The sequence below is a fragment of the Marmota monax genome, unplaced genomic scaffold, assembly GCF_021218885.2.
Source record: "Marmota monax isolate L192 unplaced genomic scaffold, Marmota_monax_Labrador192_F-V1.1 WCK01_AAM20220418_F8-fsc00084, whole genome shotgun sequence".
Taxonomy (NCBI): domain Eukaryota; kingdom Metazoa; phylum Chordata; class Mammalia; order Rodentia; family Sciuridae; genus Marmota; species Marmota monax.
Genome location: NW_026694575.1, coordinates 3,850,505 through 3,873,078, shown reverse-complemented (window position 1 = coordinate 3,873,078; position 22,574 = coordinate 3,850,505). Strand labels below are relative to the sequence as shown.

Genomic DNA, 22,574 nt, shown 5'->3' with positions numbered 1-22,574 from the left:
CCAGAGCTTAAACTGGCATCTCCCCTTCCTCTTCCTTTAGTTCCCCAGGAGGTGCCCTCAGCCTGGGAGCCATCAGGGGCCCTGCTGGTTCCAAGTCTTCCAGTGGCAGGATCCCAGGCCCAGGCAAAGCCTAGGGAGCTAGGCCCCTGGGCTTGGTCCTCACAGCTCCATGCCTTGCCCAGTGGGGCCAGATGGGCTCAGAGTAATCCTGTGGGCAAGTGTAATTGAGGGGTTCCAGAGCCACTCAGGAGAGCTGGGCAGCAGTGCAGGGGACAGTCAGGGTTCTTCCAGAAAGAAAACACCAACCCTGGGAAAGAGAGGCCACTGTCATCAGCCTGGATTCCTGGATCCCCCTCACAGCAGCATCTAGACGAGGCGCTCTCAGCCTGGGGACTCTAGATGCAGGAGGCCAGGTCATTCACTGCTGTGGGCAGCTGCCGTGGATGTTGGGGGGGTGTCACAGCCCCCTCCCCTCCTGCCTTTTTTCCTCTGGCCTCTCCTAGGTGCCAGTAACATTTCCCCAGTGGTGTTAACCAAAATTGTCTGCAAACACTGCCACATATCACGGGGAGAGCAAAAGGGTCCCCAGCTGAGAACCACTGTTCAATAGCAATGATTGTGAACTTGAGGTTGGAGGGACCCCCTGAGTAGTAGTAGTTGTCATTGTTGTTTAGTACTGATGCTCAGGCCCACCCTGGAGCACTTAATCATCATATCTGCACAGGAATCCCCGGCATCGGAGGATCTAAAAGCCCTACAGATCATCTAATGAGCAGCTCATGTGGCTACTGCTCTGGGTATTTATCCCCCAGGAGAAGCTGGAGGTTGTAGTTGGCAGAGAAGGAAACTAGCATGACTCCATTTCTCCTAAGAGAGAAGCTGGTACCATGGAGTGAATGAATGCTAGGAGGGAGGGAGGGTGAAGACGCTGTGGAAACAAGGGGATGAATCAAGGAAAAACTGTTCTAGACAAGAAGAGACTGTTACCACATGTGTTAGGTTTTGTTGGTAGAATGAAACAGATGGGTAGACTTGAAATTGAATGACTGACTAGCGGAAGGAAGGAAGGGAGGAAGGGAGGAAGGAAGGAAGGAATGGAGGGAGGGAGGGAGGGAAGAACAACAGCTGCTTGAATATAAATGAACACTTGTGAGATGAATGACTGGGATGGGGGTGAGTCGGTAGGTGGACATAAGGACTGAGGAGAGGGCGAGTGGATAAACAGGAGAGTGGGCAGGTGGGTAGAGGGTGAGTGAAGGAATGGAGGATGGATGGATGGATGGATGGATGGATGAGAGTGTGGGTAGGTGGTGAGTGGATGGATGGATGGGTGGATGGAGTGAATGGTAGGTGAATAAGTGGGTGGGTAGGTGTATGGACAGATGAATGGGGAAGTGGGTAGTTGAGCAGGTAGGTGGATAAATAAGTGGGTAGATGATAGGCCAGTGAGTGAGCTGGTGGGTGCGTGGTTAGGTAGATGGGCGGATGGACAGATGGTTGAAATGCATCCATGGGGATGGCATCCACCAGAAGCAACCAACAGTAAACATGACCCTCTGTTTGACTTTTCCTAGTGACCTGAGTAACAACAGCATCGGCATGCTGACCAATTACACCTTCAGTAACATGTCTCACCTCTCTACTCTGTGAGTACAGTCTCCTCCTAGCTAGCTCAGGGGTCTTGCAGTAGTGGGCATCTCTCCCCTCTTTCCCCTGGGTCCCAGGTTCTCTGCTCTTTCCATCCTCAGGGCTGAGGCAGTCCCTGCAAAGGGTAGACCTTAGTCAATGACAGGAAAATAATGTAGGTTGGAACTTTCTGTCTGGGCAGACAGAGGCGCCGGAGCCTGGTGACTCAGAGGATGGCTCCAGTAGAATGTCTTCTCTGATGGGGGAATTTCCTGTCCCAGGGGAAGACAGTGCCGGTGGAGGGCTGAGGATAAACTGGTTGGGGAGCCCCAGGCTGCTCTGGAGCCCGTAAGGAGCCCGGAACGCTGAAGCCAGGGCTCTCCCTGGGGCGGCCAAGGGGCTTCCCTACTCTTTACCGCTGGGATGCTTTTGTCAATGTATTCAAACTGGGATATTGAAGAAACAGTTCGCTTTGACTGTGCACCGCGTCAACAGTCCCCAGCAGATAGCAGAGAGTAGACCAGCCAACAGCTTCTATCTCCCTTCCCCCAGGATCCTGAGCTACAACCGGCTGAGGTGCATCCCCGTCCACGCCTTCAATGGGCTGAGGTCTCTCCGCGTGCTGTGAGTGCGGGCCAGTGAGGGCTTTTAGGGTGGGCACTGTGGGAAGCACGCCACACTCCCTGCCCCAGGCTCCCTGCTGCACGGCCACACCCCCACCCAGGACCGGTATTGGCTTAATGGGATAGAGAAAGTGAGAGTCACCCATTCCTGGGGTCCAAGCCCACTGGCATGTGTGGACCTTGAGCAAATCACCTGACCTCTTTGAGTCTCACTTATTTGTGTGTAGAACGGGATCAATGGCACTTCGTTGCAGAAACTATAATGTGCGGTTGAACTCTGCCCTGGAGCACTGAGCACTGTAGGGAACTTGAGCCCCACTGTAATGACCAGCCTGTCCACAAGTGTTCCTCTGCCTCCAGAACCATCACCCTCTGAAGGGGAACAAAATTCACACACCAGAGATCACAAGATGGGAGGTGGGGGCCCTGCTTCCATTCAGACAGCTGGCTCTTGGGGTATCTTGCTTCAAAAAACAAAGTTTGGAAAAATTACCAACTTTTCAATATAAGATTTCTCACACAAACTCTAACTTCCACTTTCTCTTGGAAAATTGAGACTCCTGGTCACACCAGGGCCCTGCCTCTGCATTCTACACTTTGGGCAACATTGGGCAGTCTGCAGCCAACACACCTGCCCCACACCTTCCATCCACCTGGCCCTAGAGGGGGAATGGGAGCCCATCTGAAGCAGACGAGCTCCGCACAAAGGCTGGATGGCCATGGAGCTGCCCCCTGCTTCCCAGGCTCGGCTGTCCAGCCCTTGCTGTGTTTTCTCATCCATAAAATCAGACGATTGTGGGAACTGCCACACAGGTCTTTGGAGGACTTAATGAGATACCGTACGCAGCACTTAGTATAGCCCCAGCCTCTGTAAACACTTGATAAATATTCATTTGTTATTACTGTTCTCCGAGAGCTAGAGGAGGAGGGCTGCCCCCTGTGCTACCCCAGCCCCATAGGCCCACTGTCACCTGGTTTGTGCATATTTCCGTCCTGCACTTTTTTGAAAGGCAGATGCTACAAATTGATCTATTGAATGTCACCCTTGAATGATGTCCTCATGAGCTGCCACAGTGCCGAGCTTGAGAGGATGGTGCCCATATCGTAGATGGGGAAACTGAGGCCCCATCAGGAAAGCCTCTGGCCAAAGCCCAGCACTTATGCATTTGTGTGTTCAGCCTCCTCCCTGGGAACCCCAAGGCTCTGCACAGGGCCCATGAACAGCACCCAACTAGCTGCCCTTTCCATCGGCTCAGGCTGATGTGATTTATTGAGGCCCACGAAACACCCGTGTCAGCGACAACTCCCTCCACATGTCATCTGCACTGTTATTAAAAATCAATTCTCTGGGGGCAAAGAAGTGCCTGCTCTGACGGTGAGCAATCTGTTATCGTCACTTATTTATCATCTACCTGCCCTGGGGAGCTGGGGAATGGAAACATCAGCAGGGCCTTTTCCCTCTCCCCCGCTGGACACGGCCAGATGCGGGTGTGTCTCCCTGGCCAGGACAGAAGCTCCACCTTCCACCTCCCGCTGACCCCTGCGATCCCAGGCCACTGTCTGCCATTGCAGTCCAACAGTTCTGTGCTTGGCTTTGCTTCCATGGGGTGGGACCTGCCCATTTTAAAGGGAGCCATGGACACATGTTCGTAATTAGAGTGGTTCTGGTTGGGACAACCCAGGGTAAGAGAGAGGAGACAGCATTTGCCTGTCCATCTGTCTGTCGGGGGGGGGGGGGCAGTGAGCATTACCAGCCTGCCCAGGGGTTCCCTCTAACCAGCAGGGCTACTGTCATTAGCTCATCAGAAATCCCCAACAACATACAATGCGCTGGTGCTTGCTTCTTGAATTAAGATTTAGCATCATCATTTTAGAATTGCGAGATCTCAGGAATAAAAAGGGATCTTAGAGCCCCCCAATCCAACCATGCACCTCAGTGGGGAGCAACCATTTTCTGCATAAGGACCAATTCAGGGAAAATAAAAATGTTTATGAGCTATATTTTTTATATTTGTATCCTTTTCCCCAGTAATCACACACATAGGAATTTATGTTAAAGAATAATCCAACATGAGGGAAAAGTTCTATGCATTATGATCTTGGTTGCACTGTTATTTTTAAACTAAATTTTGAATATTACCCATAGGGGTCACAATGGGGAAATGTTTAAAGAAACTATGATACAACCAGCCAATGAAGTACAGTTAATTAAAGAGGTAGAGATGAAATCCAATTGCAGTGTGGGAAGGGTTAGCACAGCATTTACATGGAAGAAAGAACCCTAACTTTATAATAACTTGTGAACATTGATACCTATGAAGAAAAACTGAAGGGAAATAATTTTAAAAAAAAATCATTGATCACTAGCTGGTAATATAAAGTCATTTCTGTAAGAAGTGAGGCTAAGTTAAAAATGAATGAAGTCAGTAACATTTACAATTTACATAGTTTGGGAAAAGACAGGGTTTTCAAAATCGGGAATTGCACTATCTACAACTGTGTTCGAGCATCTCATATTCTCTCCTTATTTCTGTGGGATCTCATTATTTTGATTAAACTGTCAAAAGTTATCAGAGCTTGATGTCTGGCACGAGGAGCAGGATGAACATCAAAGGCCGAGAGAGCAGTAAGAGGCCTGGCGGGTGGGGGTGGGGGTGTAAATACATTTCAAAGAACGCATCAGGAAGGTGACCATGACCGGAGCCCTAAGTATGAACCTCACAGGCTTTTCTCCGTCACTCCTAATCTAAAATTAGCTAGAAGAAAATATTCTCTTCATTGTTGTTCTTATTACTTATACTTGATATTAGAACGTGTTCGGGCATCTTACGCATATATGGAGTATAACTTCTCATTCTTCTGGTTGTGGGCGTTTTAGTTCTTCTTGGGGGATCTTTGCCCCACGCTGAGTCACATGCCTTGTGCGTGTGTGGTCCCTAGTGTTGGTCCCCCTCCCCAGCCACAGCAGGGCCACCTGGAGTCAGTTAGCACCCGGAAGTCTGCAGCAGAGTGTGCTCTTGAGGGCGCCCGTGGGACATCATTTGTCATCCTAGATTTATCTCCTGGTCCCTGGAGTGAGATGGCGCCGTTCACACCCATGCTGCTCTGTGGACTGCAGGAACCCCCACGGCAGCTCTGGAGAGGGCCCACTGGCTTTTTGCTTCATTGCCTTCTGGATAAAGTGCCCACCCCCTTACCAGGCAACAGCATTTCGCTTTTGGCCAGCTGTGGAACATCAGGAAATGCCCTCCTCCTAGGGGAGAGGAAGTGGGGGGTGCAGTTTTGGGGGGATAGTAAGTGAATTTTATTAAGGGAGAGAGTGAGCCCATAGAATAGACAGTGGCCTGCGGCAAAGTTCCTCTGGGGTCTTAGAATGGTGATAGATTTTCAGTCTCCCCCTCTGTGATAGAACTCTAATCTTCCAGGACCTATGAAATGTAGGAATATGGAGATGATTTTGTTTCTGTTTGCGGGATATGGTCTTTAGATCAATAGGGGAATCTCAGGGAAAGTCCTTTCCTGTGCCTCGGGAAAGAAAGGATCAAGAGAAAGTGGGGCTGACCAGGGGGATATCAGCAAGAACTGGAGACTGCTCCTCAGCTCCAGCATGTCAGAGCACCATATTTGGGGGTATCCATTTCAGGGTCCCTGCACCCCACTGAGGTCATGCTAAACTTCTAACTGCACTCACTGTGACTCTGACTGACCAGACCCAATGGTGGCAGGAGAGCAAAGCTCTTGAAGTGAGAGCCGGGGAAGGTGATTCCCAATGGACCAGAGGGGAGCCGCTACAGAAAAGAGGAGTCGGTGCTAAGCAACCTGCACCCCACAAAGGACATCTACCGTTACAGGTAGATTCCAAGACTGCCTTCATTTTAGAGATGAGAAAACTGAGCACCAAAAGCCAGAACGAGAGGAAGGACTCAAACCCGGGCCACCTCAAACCCAGGCCACCTGACTCAGAGCCTAACCTCTTAATCCCTGGAAGTGGCCTCACCTGCTCAGAAGAGAATCCACTGACTCCAGCCCACATTTAGGACGAGGACAGGTCCTGCCACTATCAGACAAACTGTGAACATCCGAGGATCCAGACAGCAAGGTTCCAACAGCCCAGCGCTGACACAGGTGGTTAGGTCCTGATGTTGCACTACCAATGCCACCGTGTGCATCCCAAGTGTGCCTTTACATCCCCTAGTAGTCAGGAGGGGAGCAAAGATGAGCCATCAGGGGTTCTGAGAGGGGCTGGCCAGCCTCTGTTCCTGCAGGTGTCAGGGAGAGGAAGGCGGAGGCACCCAGTGCTTCCTGGCAAGCGCGTCACCCACCTCTCCAGCACCTTTTATGATGGGGTCTGACATGCTAGAGACCGTCTTTGGGGGCCAATCTGGGAGTGAGAACCTGAGGTGGAGGCAGATTTCTTTAGAGTTGTCCCAGTAAAATGCAGCCCATTTCTCTGTAGGTACAGAGATCTCAGTGGCCCCCCTCACAGTAAGTGGGTGTGTGGCTTGTGGGTGTCACCATGCTCAAACTGCCTCTAGGTTATCTGGTAATTTTAAAGTAGAGCTTCATGCCTCTAGGGGCCCAGCCCCCTTCCAGAAACGATTAGTAATGGGGCTGAGTGCATTTGCAAACCAGCAAGTCACAGTGAAGCCATCCAAGTCAATAGCTGGCAGGCGCTGAGGTTTGTAACCAAGCTCATGGATTAGAGATGAAATGACACCATAAGTGTGTTCAGAAGTGCCCGGGCTGCTTCTCACCCACAGAGGTGAGAAGCTGCAGGAGCACCCTTCAGAGGACTGTTGACTATCTCCTGACCAACGTACGGCCCAAGAGTCTGGGACTGCTTCCCACCCCATCCCACCCCAGAGAGTCTGACCTGGAACTGTAGGGGAAGGAGTTGGCCATGGTGAGGATGCCAACCAAGCACAACTATGAGGAGGAGGAGGAGAGGAGGGCCAGGAGACATGGCTCCAGCTCATGCTTAGTATGTTCACAGCCTGGGTTTGATATCCAGTGCCCAAAGGAAAAGAGAGGAGATTTGGGAAGAGGAAGAGGGAAATGAATCCCTTGCCCTGATGTAATAGGGGGAAGTTCTCTGAACCTTCACCCTTGAAGGGTCCCTGGAACAGCATCAGCTGCACACCAGGGAACATGTCAGAAATGTAGGACCTCAGGTCCACCCAGACCCACAGAATCTGTGTCTCTGCCAATGAGGCTCAGAGATCTGTGTGTTTTCTAGCGTCAGTTCTCCTGCAGTGTGAGGTCAATGCTCACCCCATGGGAGATCCCTGTTCTATATTAAATATAATTAAGTTACCATCTCAGTTTCAGTTGAAGACCCAAGGCAGTCTAACTTCAGCGGAAAGCAAAACAAAAGAGCGGTTCCATGAGTTACTGCTTACATTTACGCTGTCAGCGCTAACCTTGTCTCTGTTTCACTAGGACTCCTGCCTGCACTCACGTTGCTAGTCCTTCCCTTAACAGTGCGTTATCACCAGCACACCCAATGGGGCCATCAGTCAGTAAAGAAGCTTCTGAGTCTCTAGGACTTAGCACCTTGTATTTCATAGACCAGACCCCAAAGTGAGTCATCGATTTAGGGGTTTTTTAATTAGGCTTTTTTTAAAATGCTGCTGGCGATAAATTTTTTGGTTGGGTATATAGTCCTGAACTGTAGATTGGCTCTTGTTCCTGGAGCACAGAACAGTTTCATTCCACGTTTTCATGGACCTGTCTGTCCTCCAGGCACTGGCAGAGGCTCAGTATCCACCACTTTGCAAAAAAGAATAGCTCACACCACCTACACTCCCAAGAGTGGCTGCAGATACCCAACAGGTTGCCCAGCCCCCTGGACTTGCTGTCAGGAGATGCACTCATATGTGCCAAGTGCCAGGCTCATGTATGTGTGTCTGGAGTGCTAGGCTTTCTCTGCATGGAATAACACCTGCACTGCTACCTCCGTGGCAAATCTCATTTATTTCATTCCCATTTTACAGTAGGAAAGGGAGACTCAGAGAAGGTGAGCTGTTTGCCCACAGTCACACAGCTGGAAAGTGGTAGAGTCAGGTTCTGAAGGCAAGAAACCTGGCCCCAGAAATTATGGTCTGAGGCATAGTTAAGAACATCATCTCTGAGTTTCCAAGGGCTTCTGTGTGTAGATATGCCTCTCCACTTTTAAGGTGTGAAAATGGAGACCCAGAGAATAATTTACCTCATGTTCCACCTCCAAAATGGACTGATTTCTGATTCCCTCCCATTTCTATCCCATTGAAAAGTGCACCCTCTTCCTCCCCAAATACTCTGCCCTCCATCCCTGCTGCTGAGCTGGGCAGAGGAACAGCCACTCAACCTGCAGCAAGAGCACCAGCTGTTGCTGCAAGCAGTGACGCTCTGGGAACTACTGACAGGTGGCTGGGTTCAAACTGCCACTGAGTGTAACCCTCTGACCTGTCCCTTCCATCTCAGGACCCTCCATGGCAACGATATTTCCACTGTTCCTGAAGGCTCCTTCAATGACCTGACATCCCTTTCCCACCTGTAAGTAGCCCCTTTCTCTCCAGCCTGCATTCACTGGAAACGCAAGCTCATAATGTGCGACATCATCACAATATCATTACAGCTAGCTTCTGGAATATATCCATTCCATACACACAGTCATCCCTCCACATCTGCAGGGGACTCGTTCCAGGAGCCCCTGCAGAGACCAAAATCTGAAGATGCCCAGGTCCCTTATATGAAATGCAGAGTATTTGCAAAGAACCCATGCACACATCCTCCTGCATATTTTAATGCATCTCTAGATTGCTTCTAATCCTTAATAAAGTGCAACTGCTATGTTATTAGTTGTTGTCCTGTATTCGGTGAGGGAATAATGACAGGAAAACAGGATGTGTTCAGCACAGATGCGATTGTTTTCCATTATTTTTGATGCACACTTGGTTGAATCTGCAGATGTGGAACCCGAGGATTCGGAAGGCTGACTAATTTATTTTCTGACAACGTATCCATACTGTCTACGTTGTCTTTTTCTTTGCTGCCAATGCCTTCAAAGGCATCATCGATTCTGTAAACAATGTAAGAAGAACTGCCAGAAAATGTTTACTATATGCTAAACACTTTGGATGAATTATCTAACTCATTTCTTATTATGGAGGCAATTTTAACCCTTTCTACATGATACAATTGAAACTTAGAGGGTTTAAAGAATTTGTCCAGGAGTGACACAGTCAGTAAGCAGCAGAGGCTCAGCACAGCTCAAGGATTACCTGGACTGCAAAGTGCGCATTCTCAACCGTCCCACATTCTGGATCAGGTCCTCCTGTCCTATTTCATGCAAGGAAACTGAGGTCCATAAACACAAAGTGGCTAGGTGGAAGTCACCTAGCAGTTCAAGGAGGCTTTGGCCTAGAATTCAACTTCCCTGACTTCCAGGCCAGGGCTCTCTTCCCTAGATCAGGCACCTCTATTATTTTGTTGGTGTTTGGTTATCTTACTACAATCCTCTGTCCATGAATATGTTTGAGTTTGTACTCCTCCTATATGTTTATTTGATTATTTTCATATTTTGTGTGCATACAAAGTGATACTAAGGTATTATGTATGCATATTTTAAAACATTCGAAGTAGAAATGGTTAAGGATGGGTTTTTGTTTTTGTTTTTGTAGATGGACAGAGTTGGCTTTATTTTGTTTATTTTATGTGGTGCTAAGGATAGAACCCAGTGCCTCACACATGCTAGGCAAGTGCTTTGCCACTGAGCTACAGCCCCAGCCCAGATGGGATTTTTTTTTTTAAAGTTCTAGTATTTTCTTCCTGGGACTACTTTGGAGATTTCCACACTGAACTGTGCCCTCCTCTCTGATCTTCAATCTGAGTGGTCTGAAGCTGCTTCCAAACTTCTGGGTCTCAGAAACTTCTTTACAGAATACATCTCCCAAAGGGCCCTTGAGTAGGGACAGGAGCCAGATAATGATGTGGCCAACATTCCAGAAAGCTTCTAGGGGAGCCAGGGTTGGAGTTGAGTTGAGGATACAATTTTACCAGGGTAGTGAGAGCAATGTCTCAAAAGTGGGAGGGGGAACAGGTAGGCATTGGCATATGCTCAGGATTGGAAATACACTCAAGATACTAGCTTTGCTCCAAAAGAGAAACTTCTCCACCTGTTTCCATGTCAGACACCCCAATCGACCAAAGTCAGAAAATCCTGCTTTTCCAGGCAGCCAAGGATATGGAGCCTATGGACCAGGCTGGACAGGGGGCCCTAACTTCCTGTTCTGCCTCCCAGGGCACTGGGAACCAACCCACTGCACTGTGACTGCAATCTGCGCTGGTTGTCAGAATGGGTGAAGGCAGGGTACAAGGAACCTGGCATTGCCCGCTGCAGCAGCCCCGAGCCCATGGCCGACAGACTCCTGCTCACCACCCCCACCCATCGGTTCCAGTGCAAAGGTAGGTGCTGCCCACCTATTCACTTTCCTGCCCCTTGTGGGGTGGGTTCTCTCCTCCAACAGCCCATCAGAGCTGGGCATCTCATCAGATGTGACTTCTAAAATCATTACCCTATCTCTCCCATGGGCCAAACAGAGACTCAGATGCTAAAATTAATGTGGAATCACATCTCATTTTGTCATTCTCCCCACCAAAGCTCTCTGCTGTCTTCCCGCCATCACACCGGTGCTGGCAAGTGAACCCAGGGCATCAGGCACCTCAGCACACACTGTCACGCCACTACACTCCCAGACTCTGCTGCTGTGTTTACAGCCATCAGTCCCTAGCATTCCTGGGGATTGGTTCCAGGTCCCCCACAGATACCAAAATACAAGGACACTCTCCTATATAAAACAGTATCATATCTGCACATACGCACACCTGCTGTGTCCTTTGAACCATCTCTAGATTACTTATGATACCCAATACAACGAAAATGCTATGTAGAAAGTAGTTGTATTATATTGTTTAGGGAATAATGAATCCCAAAAGAAGTCTGTTCTTGTTTAGTATAGACACAATTATTTTCTGAACATTTTCTATCTGTGGTTAGTTTAATCTGGATGCAGAATCTGCAGATGTGATATGAACACAGAGAGCCAACTGTACTTCCTCATTGACTTCTTCCTGCACATATTTTTCCAGAGTTGAGAACCCTTTTAACCCGCCTATCCCCTTTAGCCTGCACTGTCTACCTACCATCATTAGCATTTTCCCATTCACTGCAGCAAATTTTGTGTACATGTGATTTTTACTGATTGTATCATATCAGGATAACAAACTACTGAGTTCTTCACTTTGTAACTGATGCTATTTTAAGCACTTTTAGAATATTATTTTAATTCTCACTTTTCATATATCAAGTTATGTAATTCTGTAAAACTTCTATGAGACAAATATTAATATTATCTTCATTTTTAAAAAGTGAGAAAGCTAAGACTCAAAGAGGTTACTTTAACTGAACCCAGGCCTGGGCCTGCTAGGCAAGGGCTCCATTGCTGAGCTGCATCCCAGCCCCAATGACCTCTAAAGAACACACAGGTGGGATTCCAGGTCCTTCTGTTTCCAGAATGCATGTTCTTGATGACCTCGCTGGATGTAATTTTCCACTACTACTTAGCCAGCTTAAAATCTTTAGAGTGTTTTCATTTCTTTTTCTTACCATGGATGCATAAGGTCTTTCTCTATGTGAAATTATGTTCTTAGATGACATTCACAGAATGGAAATTACTGAGTCAAAGTACATGATCTTCACACATGTTGCCAAAGTGATTCCATAAAGGATTATAACCAACTCCCAGTAGCACCCTCTGAGGGACTCTTGCATTAGGTACTCTTATTATTTTATCTTATTTTGCAGTCATAGCTAATATAAAATAAAAAAACAATCATATCTCCTTTTATTTTAATTATTGTGGATTCTGAATTTTGTCTCAAAAATTTACTTTCCATTTACATTTCACATTTGTCTGTTCGTGTCCTTTGCTCATCTCTTAGAATCTGAAGGTTTATATACAGATATACTTTATTGCCCTCAAAACAAAACAACAACAACAAAAAAAAAAAAAAACACTGTGTCCCATCCTTCTGCTAAAAGCCGGGTGTGGGGGGAATGTTGACTTAAAGCTAATTTTAATTTTCTACCTCCAGCTTCCCAGACATCTGATCTGACACTAAAAGATCCAAATAACTCTAGAATAGCATTTCTCCATCTTGGCTGCGCAGGTTGGAATCACCTGAGGAGCTTTAAAAATAGAAGGCTCTCAGTCAGGCCCTTCTGTTCATCCATCAGGAAGGGCCACTTCCTGGAGCTAGTCTCCACCCATGTCCAGGTTGAGGACTGTCAGCCCCACGATCATTTAAAGTCCTGTCATTAAGTAAGTCCTGTGTATCCAGGGCTCATGCTCAAAGCTGGCTGCAGCAGCAGGACACTGTCCCCTTTACAAAGCCCTGTATGAGGACCATGCCCTCTTCCAGCCCCTACCGCTAAAGCAGGGATAGTTGGAACTGCCATGGATGCAAGTGTCCCCGAGCACAGTGCCAACACATTGCTGTGTCCGTGGGGCCATCTGTTTCTAACCTGTAGGGTTTTGCAGGGAGGACTTCCTATGCATGCCTTTGGCATACGCATCCCTCCGGAGCCTGGCACTGACTGTTCCAGGGGAAGGGTGTTTGAGGGTGAAGAAGTGAGAGCCCAAATGTAGTCTAGGTCCAGGGCTCCCTGGAATATGAAGATACACAGGGGGCTTCTAATTACAGTGCCTTGTTTGCAGATTAGCACCCAAATCGGATCAGGCTAATTACAGTAATTGATTTGACTGCAGAAATGCTTCTGTCTGATGTCCCGCTGTGATTTTTCTCACTGGACAATGGTTAAATCAATGTGACTCTAGCCAGGATGGTTGTGCTGGCTGGAGAGAACCAGCTGCCCCGGGCATGGAGATGGAGAGGAACCAGAACTGAGGGAAAGGGAGGTGTGGCAGTGAGCCCGCTCAGACCTGCCACCAACGCTGGTTTTGCTACCCAGGTCCAGTGGATATCAACATTGCGGCCAAGTGCAATGCCTGCCTCTCCAGCCCATGCAAGAACAATGGCACATGCAGTCAGGACCCTGTGGAGCAGTACCGCTGCACCTGCCCCTACAGCTACAAGGTACGACAGGTGCCCCACCCACCCCAGTCGCCACCATTCACACCCCAGGCTCCTCCTCTGTCTTGGACCCAGGATGGTGCACCATGCTGGCTGACCCTATCCAAAGTGTCATTTCCTAGAACTTTCCTATTCTCAGAACTGGCAAAGGCTGCCAGGTCTTGTCACACTGTGCCAAATGGGACCCCTTATAGTCTTGAGACAGATGCTCTGAGATATGGGGGAAATGTTGCATTTGTATTTTCTTTGTGAAACATGGGGAAATGACATCTCAAGAGAGTTCAAGTGCTTCCAAGTAAAGGCACGCCTTGAACCCACTGAGTCCCTTTCCAAGGGATTTCCAGAACCTTCTTTCCCCATCAACCCCGCCCCCCAGTCCTGTCCTAAAAGTGTTGATTTCAGATTGATGAGGATACAGAGATAGGGGTTAAAAGGCCTGGGGGCTGCCAAGCCCATCCACATTGCTGGCAAACTTGGGGGGCCTACAGAAGTGAGACCCAGTTCTCCCTTTTGTCCTCCCCAGAAATCCAGGCCAATTCCAAGATAGTCCTTTCCTCCCTCTTCTCACAGCACTGCCCAGGAGATGTCACCCTGCTCCCTGCTGACATCCAGAGAGGACAGACTGTGTGTCAAGCTCTCTGCATGGCATCTTGCTCATCTCTTCTTTTTAAACACTCCCAGTGAACCTATGAAAAAATCATTAATTCCCATTTTTCTGATGTGGAAACCAGGCCTACAACTGTTGACAGGGTTTGACTTGATTTCCCAAAGCTTAGAGGTGACGGGATTAAGACCCAGGTCTACAGGATTCCAGAGTCAAAGTGTCAGGGGGGTCGGCAGAGCTGTGGCTCCATCCTCCCCTGCAGAACTTCCCAGATTTCAGCCTTCAGGGCACTGATCTGAATGCTCTGGACACACCACGAGTCCAAGACAGCCCCACAATCCATCCAGTGCTCACCCCTGGTATAGGCTGAGTGACAGGTGACTGCCATAGCCACATCTCCATCCCCAGAGGGATTGTGCGTGTGTAGTGACAAGCTGAAGAGCAGACTCCAGGTGGGGAAAGGGAAACTGGGAGATTTCTCAATGGTAGCTGTGCTTCTAGCAGACAGTGTCAGAGTGCCATCTATGGGCCTGGGACAAGACAGGTCAAGGATTCCCTTTGAAGCCATAGGTCCCCAAGGCCTCAAACTCACCAGAGTCTCAGACCTGTGCATTCTACACCCATACAGTTACTAGCAGGGGAAGAACAGAGATTGAGAGGGGGCCATGCTTCCCCTGAACCTCCCTGTGTGGGTTCAGTGGACAAAACTCAAGCTGTGTATTCACACTGAGAAGCATGTGTGGGTTCCAGTTTTTGAAATTTACTAGCTGTGCGGCAATGGCCAATGACTTAGCCTTGGCTCTCCCATCTGTACACCAGACCACCCCCCAATCATGCGGGAATAAAGGGTACAATAATGTACTTGGTGCACCCATGACAGGATCTGGCCTTCAATCTGCACTGATTTTTACTTCTTCCCTTGCATGCAACTCCCTCATACCAGCTGTGAGAGGGGCCATCAGAATAGGTGGTTCCACGCTGGTTCAACAGATTATCAATCTGTGACACTGAATAGTCAATGACTTTTGGTGGTTCTCCTGGAACTGAGACGTGTATTTATGATCTTCTAGTTCCATGCATGTCTAGTTCTCTTTGTTTCCTTTGTTTGGTGCTGGGGATAGAACCCAGGGGCTCAGACATGCTAGGAAAGCACTCTAGCACTGAGCTACATGCCCAGTCCTTGTGTAGTTCTCTAATTATTAACTAAAGACCAGGCCCTCAACTAGGCCTTAAGCATTTATTCCCTCCTCTAATTTTTATAATCACCTTCAGAGTTGGAGGTCATCATCCTTATTTTAAAGATTAGATGAACACCCATGCTAATCTGGCTTCCCTCTCTTTGAACTTGGCCTGAATCTGAAAGTCCACACTACACTTTTCCTCTGACCATAGTCTGACCATTCACATCAGAGGAAAGAGTTCATCTACAGGGCCACAGAGGGATAATGCCAGGTTTGTTGTTTTTTTTTTTTTAACTTTATTCACAAGACTCTGGACATCTTATAGATTTCAAAAGAATCTGAACAGAGATTTTGACTTTTAGGAACCTTTGAGCTCAGGCAGGTCGGGGTTACATAATGGGGATGATTATGATGGTGTGAGTAATGGTGATGATAATGATGAAAGGGATGATGGTGATGGTGTATAACAATGGTGCTGATGTTGACGATGATGATAGTGATGATCGCAATGGCATTGGTAATGGTGATAGTGATGATCATGATGGCAATGATGATAGTGATGTTGGTGCTGGTAAGGATGGTAATGATGATAGTGATGATAATGGTGATGGCGATAATGATGGTGATGATGAAGATTATCATGGTGATGGTGATGATTATAGTGATGGTGATGGTGATGGTAATGGTGATGGTGATGACAATGGTGATGGTGACAATAACGATGGGGGTAATAATCATGATGGTTATGATTTTGGTTATGAAGGTGATGATAATGGCAATGATTATAGTGATGGTGGTGACAATAATGATGGGGGTAATAATGATGATCATGAGGATGGTGATAGTGATGGCAATAGTGATAACAATGGTGATGGCGATGGTGGTGGTGGTGACAATGGAGGTGGTGGTAGTGATGATGCTGATGCTGATCATATGGTGATGGTGAGGATGATAGTGATGACTGTGGCAATGTACATGGGGATGACAAAAATGTTGACTATCACAACAACATAGTCAGTATTAGAGCCATCACTGTTGAGTGCCTACTGTGTACTGACAGCACACTAAACTAGCTACACCACCTTGCATACCTTTCATCAAAGCCTTGGGACACAGCTCCTGATAAATGACCCTTACTTTACAGTTGAAGGAACAGAACATAGCAGTGAGGGTGTTGGGATTCAGGCTCAGAGCCAAGAAACTGCAGAACCCATGCTCTTGGCCACTCCATGCACTGCCCATCAGTAAGTTCAGCAATTGCAACACTGAGGGTGACAGTCCCTGGCCATTGAGAACCTGTCTGAATCTTTAGGGTAGAGAAAAACAGAACACAGAATACAGTGGTAGAAAGAACCCCATGTGGAAGGAACCCCGAGAGCCTGTGTCCCCCTGGCTGCAGGGCACTCGTGCTCGTCTCCTTGCCTCAGTTTCCTCCAATGTAAAATGGAGCAGTTTGAGCCAAAGGGGCCATTTCATGGTGCATCTGACTCCCTGGGTAAGTTCATTTCACCTGCTCTCCTTCTTGATGGGTTGAAGCCCACTCAAGGGAAACAAATGAAAGAGTAGTTTTGGATACATCACTAAGCTGACCACAGTCCCTTGTCACCCACAAAATAAAGCTCAAGGCCAAGACATTTACTCAGATATCTCAGTTTCTCATTTGACCAGCTGCATGACTTTGGGAAGTCCCAATGTTCCAAAAGCACAGCAAACCTGGTGCAGGAGCACACACCTATAATCCAGTAGTTCAGGAGGCTGAGGAAGGAGGATCGCAAGTTTGAGGCCAGCCTCAGCAACTTAGTGAGAACCTGTCTCAAAATTTAAAAATAAAAAGAGTTGAGGGTATAGTTCAGTGGTAGAGCACCCATGGGTTCAATCCCCAGTGCCATAAAAAAAAAGAGGCCAAGCAGGCACTGTTTATCATCTGATCTGCTGGCAGCTTTGTTAACCTACGAGAACACCAGGCCTTTGTGAAGCAGTCTCAGGATGTCACCTCCTACACTGCTCTTAATCGGCCTGTGAAATAAGTTTTTATCCTCTTTTGATACGTGAAGAATCTAAGGTTTGTAAAAACCTAAGAACTTATCCAGGCTCCCACACCTGGGAAGTGTGCGAGCTAAAATCAGAACCAGCTACCTCTTGCAGGAAGGTCTACACCCCTACTCATCACTAGCCACTGATTCTCACCATGCCTCACTTTCCTACTGGTAAAGGGGAATACTCATGCTCACCAGCTGAGCTTGGTATGGATGTCGTCAAGATGGAAAAGCATCACATTTGCACTTGCCTATCCAGTAAGAGCATTCAGTAGACATTTCCCACAAGGTGGCTATCTTGCCACTATTCTAGGATTTGGGACATAAAATGTATTTCTCAGCCATTCAGCTTTCTACACACGTTCAATGTCTCAGAGCAGTACTTCTCAAACTTCAGTATTGTCAAGAGTCACCCGGAGATTTTGTTAAAAATGCAGGCTTTGGTTCATGAGACATAAAGTCGGGCCTCAGACTGCATTTTTAACAAGCTCCGTGGAATGCCAACGCTGCCAGTCCAAGGACCACACTTTGAGTAGCAAGGTTTTAGAACAGCCCTCCCAGCCCCATCTCAGAAAGAGCTTTCCAGTAAGGATAGATGTTTCCAGTCTCTTTAAAAGGAAGCCAGTATCCTCAGTCATGTCCTTTACACACACACACACACACACACACACACACACACACACACACACACTGAGGAGTAGAAAGTGAGGAAGGACCAAGGAGCATCACATATCTGGAGGATTTGAACAAAATGCAGCTGAGAAGAATTGAAGACTAATTAGCCAGGCCTTGGCAATGATGATTATTTCTCTAGTCACTGAAATTCCCACCTCCAGGCTCAATTACTGTGTCATCGGGTACCAGGATCTGCCCCCTAGATTCCCATGCTCAGCATAGAAGACTAGGGGAGACATGTATCCCAACTTCCACCCCCATCCCCACCCTGAGGGGAATATTCCACCTGGAGTAGATGCTACTTGCAAGGTTGGACCAGGCAGGGGCTTAGGAGGCCCTGCCCAAAGCTTCTCAAGGTTCTCCTTGCCTGCAAGTCCATCTACCCTGCTGCCGACCCTATACATACCCCCAAGCTATTTAACACCAATCGGGGACCCTAAAAGGTATTTTAATCACCCACATGCCACCCTGCCTCAGACCCCAGTCTTTTGTCATCCCCGCTGTTACTATGAGCTGCCATTACATGCTTACAGCTATGTGATTTCTAAACAAGTTACTCCCCTGGGGTAGGTAGAGACTGAGTGTCCCTTATCTGAAATGCTTGGGACCAAAGATTTCAGATTTGTTCCAATTTTGGAATATTTACATATACATACTGAGCTACCTTAGGGATGGGACCTAAGTCTACAATGCAGTTCATCTCTGTTTCATATTCACCTCATACACATAGCCTGTAACTTTATTTGGCATTTTTTCTGCACCTGCATTTTGACCGTGACCCATCACCGAGATCAGGTGTGGACATTTTCACTTATGACATCATGCCAGTCCCTAAAGGTTCAGATTTGGGAGCATTCTGGATTTCGGATGTTTTAATTTAGGATACTTAACTATTATTCTCATTTCACAGAAAATGGAAAGAGGCTCAGGGAGAATTTCCTCCAGGCAAAACAGCAGCCAACCTAGATTCATGCTCTGATCCACTACATTCCAGAACCTGGGTTTTAAGAGGGTCAAGATCAGTGGTCCAGCACAGAGGCCCAGCACTGGCTTTGGGCTCAGCTGCCGCTTCTATTTCCAACTGTGCAGTCTTGAACCTATTACCTCAGTTCCCAAGTCTGTCTTCCCTGTCTGTAAAAATGTGTGTAATAACACTGATACCGATCTGGGAGGGTTCTTGTGAACATGAATATAAAACGCTTAGCATAAGACCTGGAACAGAAAGTGTGCTCCATAATGTGAGGGAAGATTATCATCACAGTTTCTATTCCCACTCTGACTGAGGGCCCTGGGTCACTGTAGCTTAGGATGAACCCAGATGACACCCCAAACTGCACTAGCCTTCCCCTCTAAGACTGACAGCCCTCTAACTGTGGTGGGGGCATGAAATGGTTTAAGAACCAGCCAGCCATGGCCAGCTGCTGGAGTGGCAGCAGCCCTGAGAGAGCAGGAGGATGCATTTCAGAGTCCTCAGCGGAGGCTGCCCTGGGCAGGCTCAATTGGCAGTGACCACACACCAGGAAGCCCCAGTCCCATTCCATGACAGGCACTGGCAGCAGCAGAAAGGAAAGAGGGTTTTCTCTGGCAGATGGCGAGCAGGTGGAACAGCAGTGGGAGGCCTCCCGCGGTCACCCCCACCTGGCATCCACCCAGGCCACTGAACTGTGACCCAGAAATAGATGCAACAGACCCCTCCCCAGGCTACCGGGTCCTGTACAGGGCTGCTGCCAATACTTGGGTGTAACCTCCGCCCATTAGTCCCAGGGGAGAAGCAGGAGCCAGAGGCCTGAGAAGAGCTGGGCTGCATCCTGGGACGCTGGGTCTAATTCTAATCTCTGCCTAGGGCTGCCCTTCTGAGTGCCCTTGTCCCCACTGCTCCTTCTGCCTGGCATCATCTTCCCCACCTGCCACCTGGTTGGCTCCGTGTCAGCTCGAGCATCCCCTTCAGAGGAGCCGAGCCTGGAAGGGGGAGGAGCCTGGGAGGGGAGGTGCCTGGGAGGGGAGGAGCCTGGGAGGGGGAGGTACCTGGGAGGGGGAGGAGCCTGGCCCAGAGGAACTCCCCTCACTCCAAACTACGCAGTGGTTTCAGCCTAGCCTGACGTTGGGCTTACCTGCTGAACTTAAGAACAAACATCCAGACCAATCAAGGATGAATCTCCGGGGGTTGGCATTTTACAGGACACACGGTTGATTGGCCACAGGTCAGCCTTAGTCCACCCGACTGGAGTTGTGGATTAGACCTACCGTGTGCAGCTTCCTTATACCAAAGCTCTGGCTTCCTTCTCATAACAGCCCTATCAGAGCTTCGGAGGCTTTTGCAAGGTCAAGGGCGGCCAGCAGGAAGAGGTGGAGCTGGGATGTGAATGGGTTTGGTCATGTCCAGAGTCCACATTCGGTCCTGCCGTTGAGGACCGGAGGCTGTGGATTCCAGAAGTCATGACACTGGAGCCTGGACTCCTGGGTTCTCCAGGTTTCTTCCTTGTCACTGCAGTGTGACAGAGGCGAAGGGGCGCTTTGGCTTACTCTGAGTCACATGGCAGGCCTGTCCAGGGCCTCCTCTCCAGCATCTCCTCAGCTTCCCCCAGGGAGACTGGGAACTCTCAGTCTGTGTCACAGCAGCCATCCAAGCCCCCCTCCTTGGGCACTTCTCTGTCTTCTCCTCAGGGCAAGGACTGCACCGTGCCCATCAACACCTGCATCCAGAACCCCTGCCAGAACGGAGGCACCTGCCACCTGAGCGAGAGCCACAAAGATGGGTTCAGGTACAGCTCACCACAGGCCTCCCTGCCCTTGGGCTCCATGGGCAGAGTCCTCTCTGAGAATGACGTTAAGACCCTGCCCACGTCACAGGGAAGCACGATTATCCCTACTGCACAGACAAGAATCCGAGGCATCAAAGGGATTAGCCTTTGCCTGAGTTACATAGTCAGCACTGGTACTTGGATTTGAACCCAGGTGCCAACCTCAGCTATCTAAGCTAGGAGTCTGCAAGGGAGCTGTAGTTGCCAATTGAAGTCAGGGAAGGAGCAGATGCAGCCTGGCAGCCCCACCACTCTCTCCTGGATGGTGAATAATGCTAAGAGTTGGTGGCAATGACCAGCTCCCTGTGAGCCAGCCTGACTAGTCATGCACTGTCCCATTAGCATCTTCTCACAACCAGGGGGTAGTACTAGCCCAGTTGAACAGATGAGGAAACTGAGGCTCAGAGATTGGTTTGCTCTAGGTCACATATCCTGACACTGGCTCCTGGAGCTTCTGTCCCCACCTCCCATCCTCTTTCCTTGCTGGTCTTAAGGTCTCAGAAGGAAAAGGGCATGGACACCATGTAAACTTTTCTTTACCCTGTGCTGAGCGTGAGATTGGGCCTCTGCCCAGACGTCAGGCCCCTTCGTGCCTCCTGCCTTCCCCGTAGCTTTCAGGTGCCCAGGCTCCCCAGCCAGTGGCCCTGGCAGGAGCAGACCATTGGAAGTGGCTCCTGTGGCACAGTGAGCCGGGCATCAGCTGCTGGCATAAAGGCTTCTGGTGCCAGGCTCTGACGGACATCTTAGAGCTTGGGTTGCCATTAATTTCTGAAAGCCCTCTGGTCAGGGGCTGCTGTGTGGTCTATGGAAGAAATCAAGCTCTGGGCTCCTGGCTCTCCTCCCCGGGACACCCAGCCCACCCACATGTGCTCCTGCCAAGCCAGCCCCATCCAACCCTGCCTGACTCTTGACAAGTGAGACTCCGGCCCGAGTTCCTGTTCCTGCCTGGAATAGGCCAAACCACTCACTCCCACCCCCGCACCCCAGCCCCACTCACTTGGAGCAGGATGAGGAGAAACCGCATGGAATCTCCCAGAGGTGACCACACATGTCAGCCAGGAAGTTCACCTCCAGGCCCAGATGAGGCTGTGCCCCAGCCAGAAGGAGAGAACTGGGGCTCAGGAAGGGAGGATCATCCCCGTAGGCAATTCTGTGTCCCCTGGTCTCTCCTGGCCATCTTCCATTTTTGAGGAATTTCGAGTGAACAGGAAATATTCCTGAAACTTAATTTGAAAGGAAAAAGACCCAGATCCACAGGAGGAGGGCAGTGAGGCAAATGCTGGGGTGGGGTGCTTCCATACGGGGTCCCACCAGGCCAGCCACCAGGGCGGCGGCCCCTGGTTAGAAAGGACTCTGCCCCCTTCCCTCCTGGAGTCATTTTCTAGGGCTGCCATCACCAAGGACCACAGACTGTGACTTGTGGCCACAGAAATGCTTGGACCAGGAAGCCCCAAATCCAGGTGTCTGCAGGGACAGGCTCTTTCCAAACCCAACAGGGGAGGGTCCCTCCTTGCCTCTTTCTGGCTTCTGCTGGCGAGCCTGGCATTCCTCGGCGCTCAGCCGTCACTCCAGGCTCTGCCTTCTCTGTCACAGGGCCTTCTCCCCTTGTCTGTCTTCACACGTCAGTCTTCTCACGGGGACACTACGATGGGTGTCTAGTACGCCCTGCAACAACACTAGTTTCAAGTAGAGTCACGTTCGAGGTCTGGGGCTACGACTTCCGTCTGTCTTTCCTGGAGAACACAGTCCAACCCACAGCACCTTTTGGGAGTCAGAATTCTGGAAGCATCACACCCGCTTCAGACAGAGGCTTCTCTATTCTTGCTGCACTGTGGGCTCACAAAGGGAGCAAAGGCCACACCAGGGAGATGCGACCTGGCCTCAAAGTCCCCGAG

At 49.2% G+C, this 22,574-nt stretch overlaps 1 protein-coding gene across 1 annotated transcript in view; it reads left to right on the top strand.

Annotated features, from left to right (window-relative positions):
* Slit3 (slit guidance ligand 3) overlaps window positions 1-22,574 on the top strand; it is a 579,279-nt gene that overhangs the window by 521,802 nt on the left and 34,903 nt on the right. The window contains exons 22-27 of the mRNA XM_046421334.2: window positions 1,575-1,646; window positions 2,179-2,250; window positions 8,712-8,783; window positions 10,531-10,694; window positions 13,261-13,385; window positions 20,543-20,640. Coding sequence (XP_046277290.1) covers window positions 1,575-1,646; window positions 2,179-2,250; window positions 8,712-8,783; window positions 10,531-10,694; window positions 13,261-13,385; window positions 20,543-20,640 — 603 coding nt within the window. The remainder of the gene's footprint in view (window positions 1-1,574; window positions 1,647-2,178; window positions 2,251-8,711; window positions 8,784-10,530; window positions 10,695-13,260; window positions 13,386-20,542; window positions 20,641-22,574) is intronic.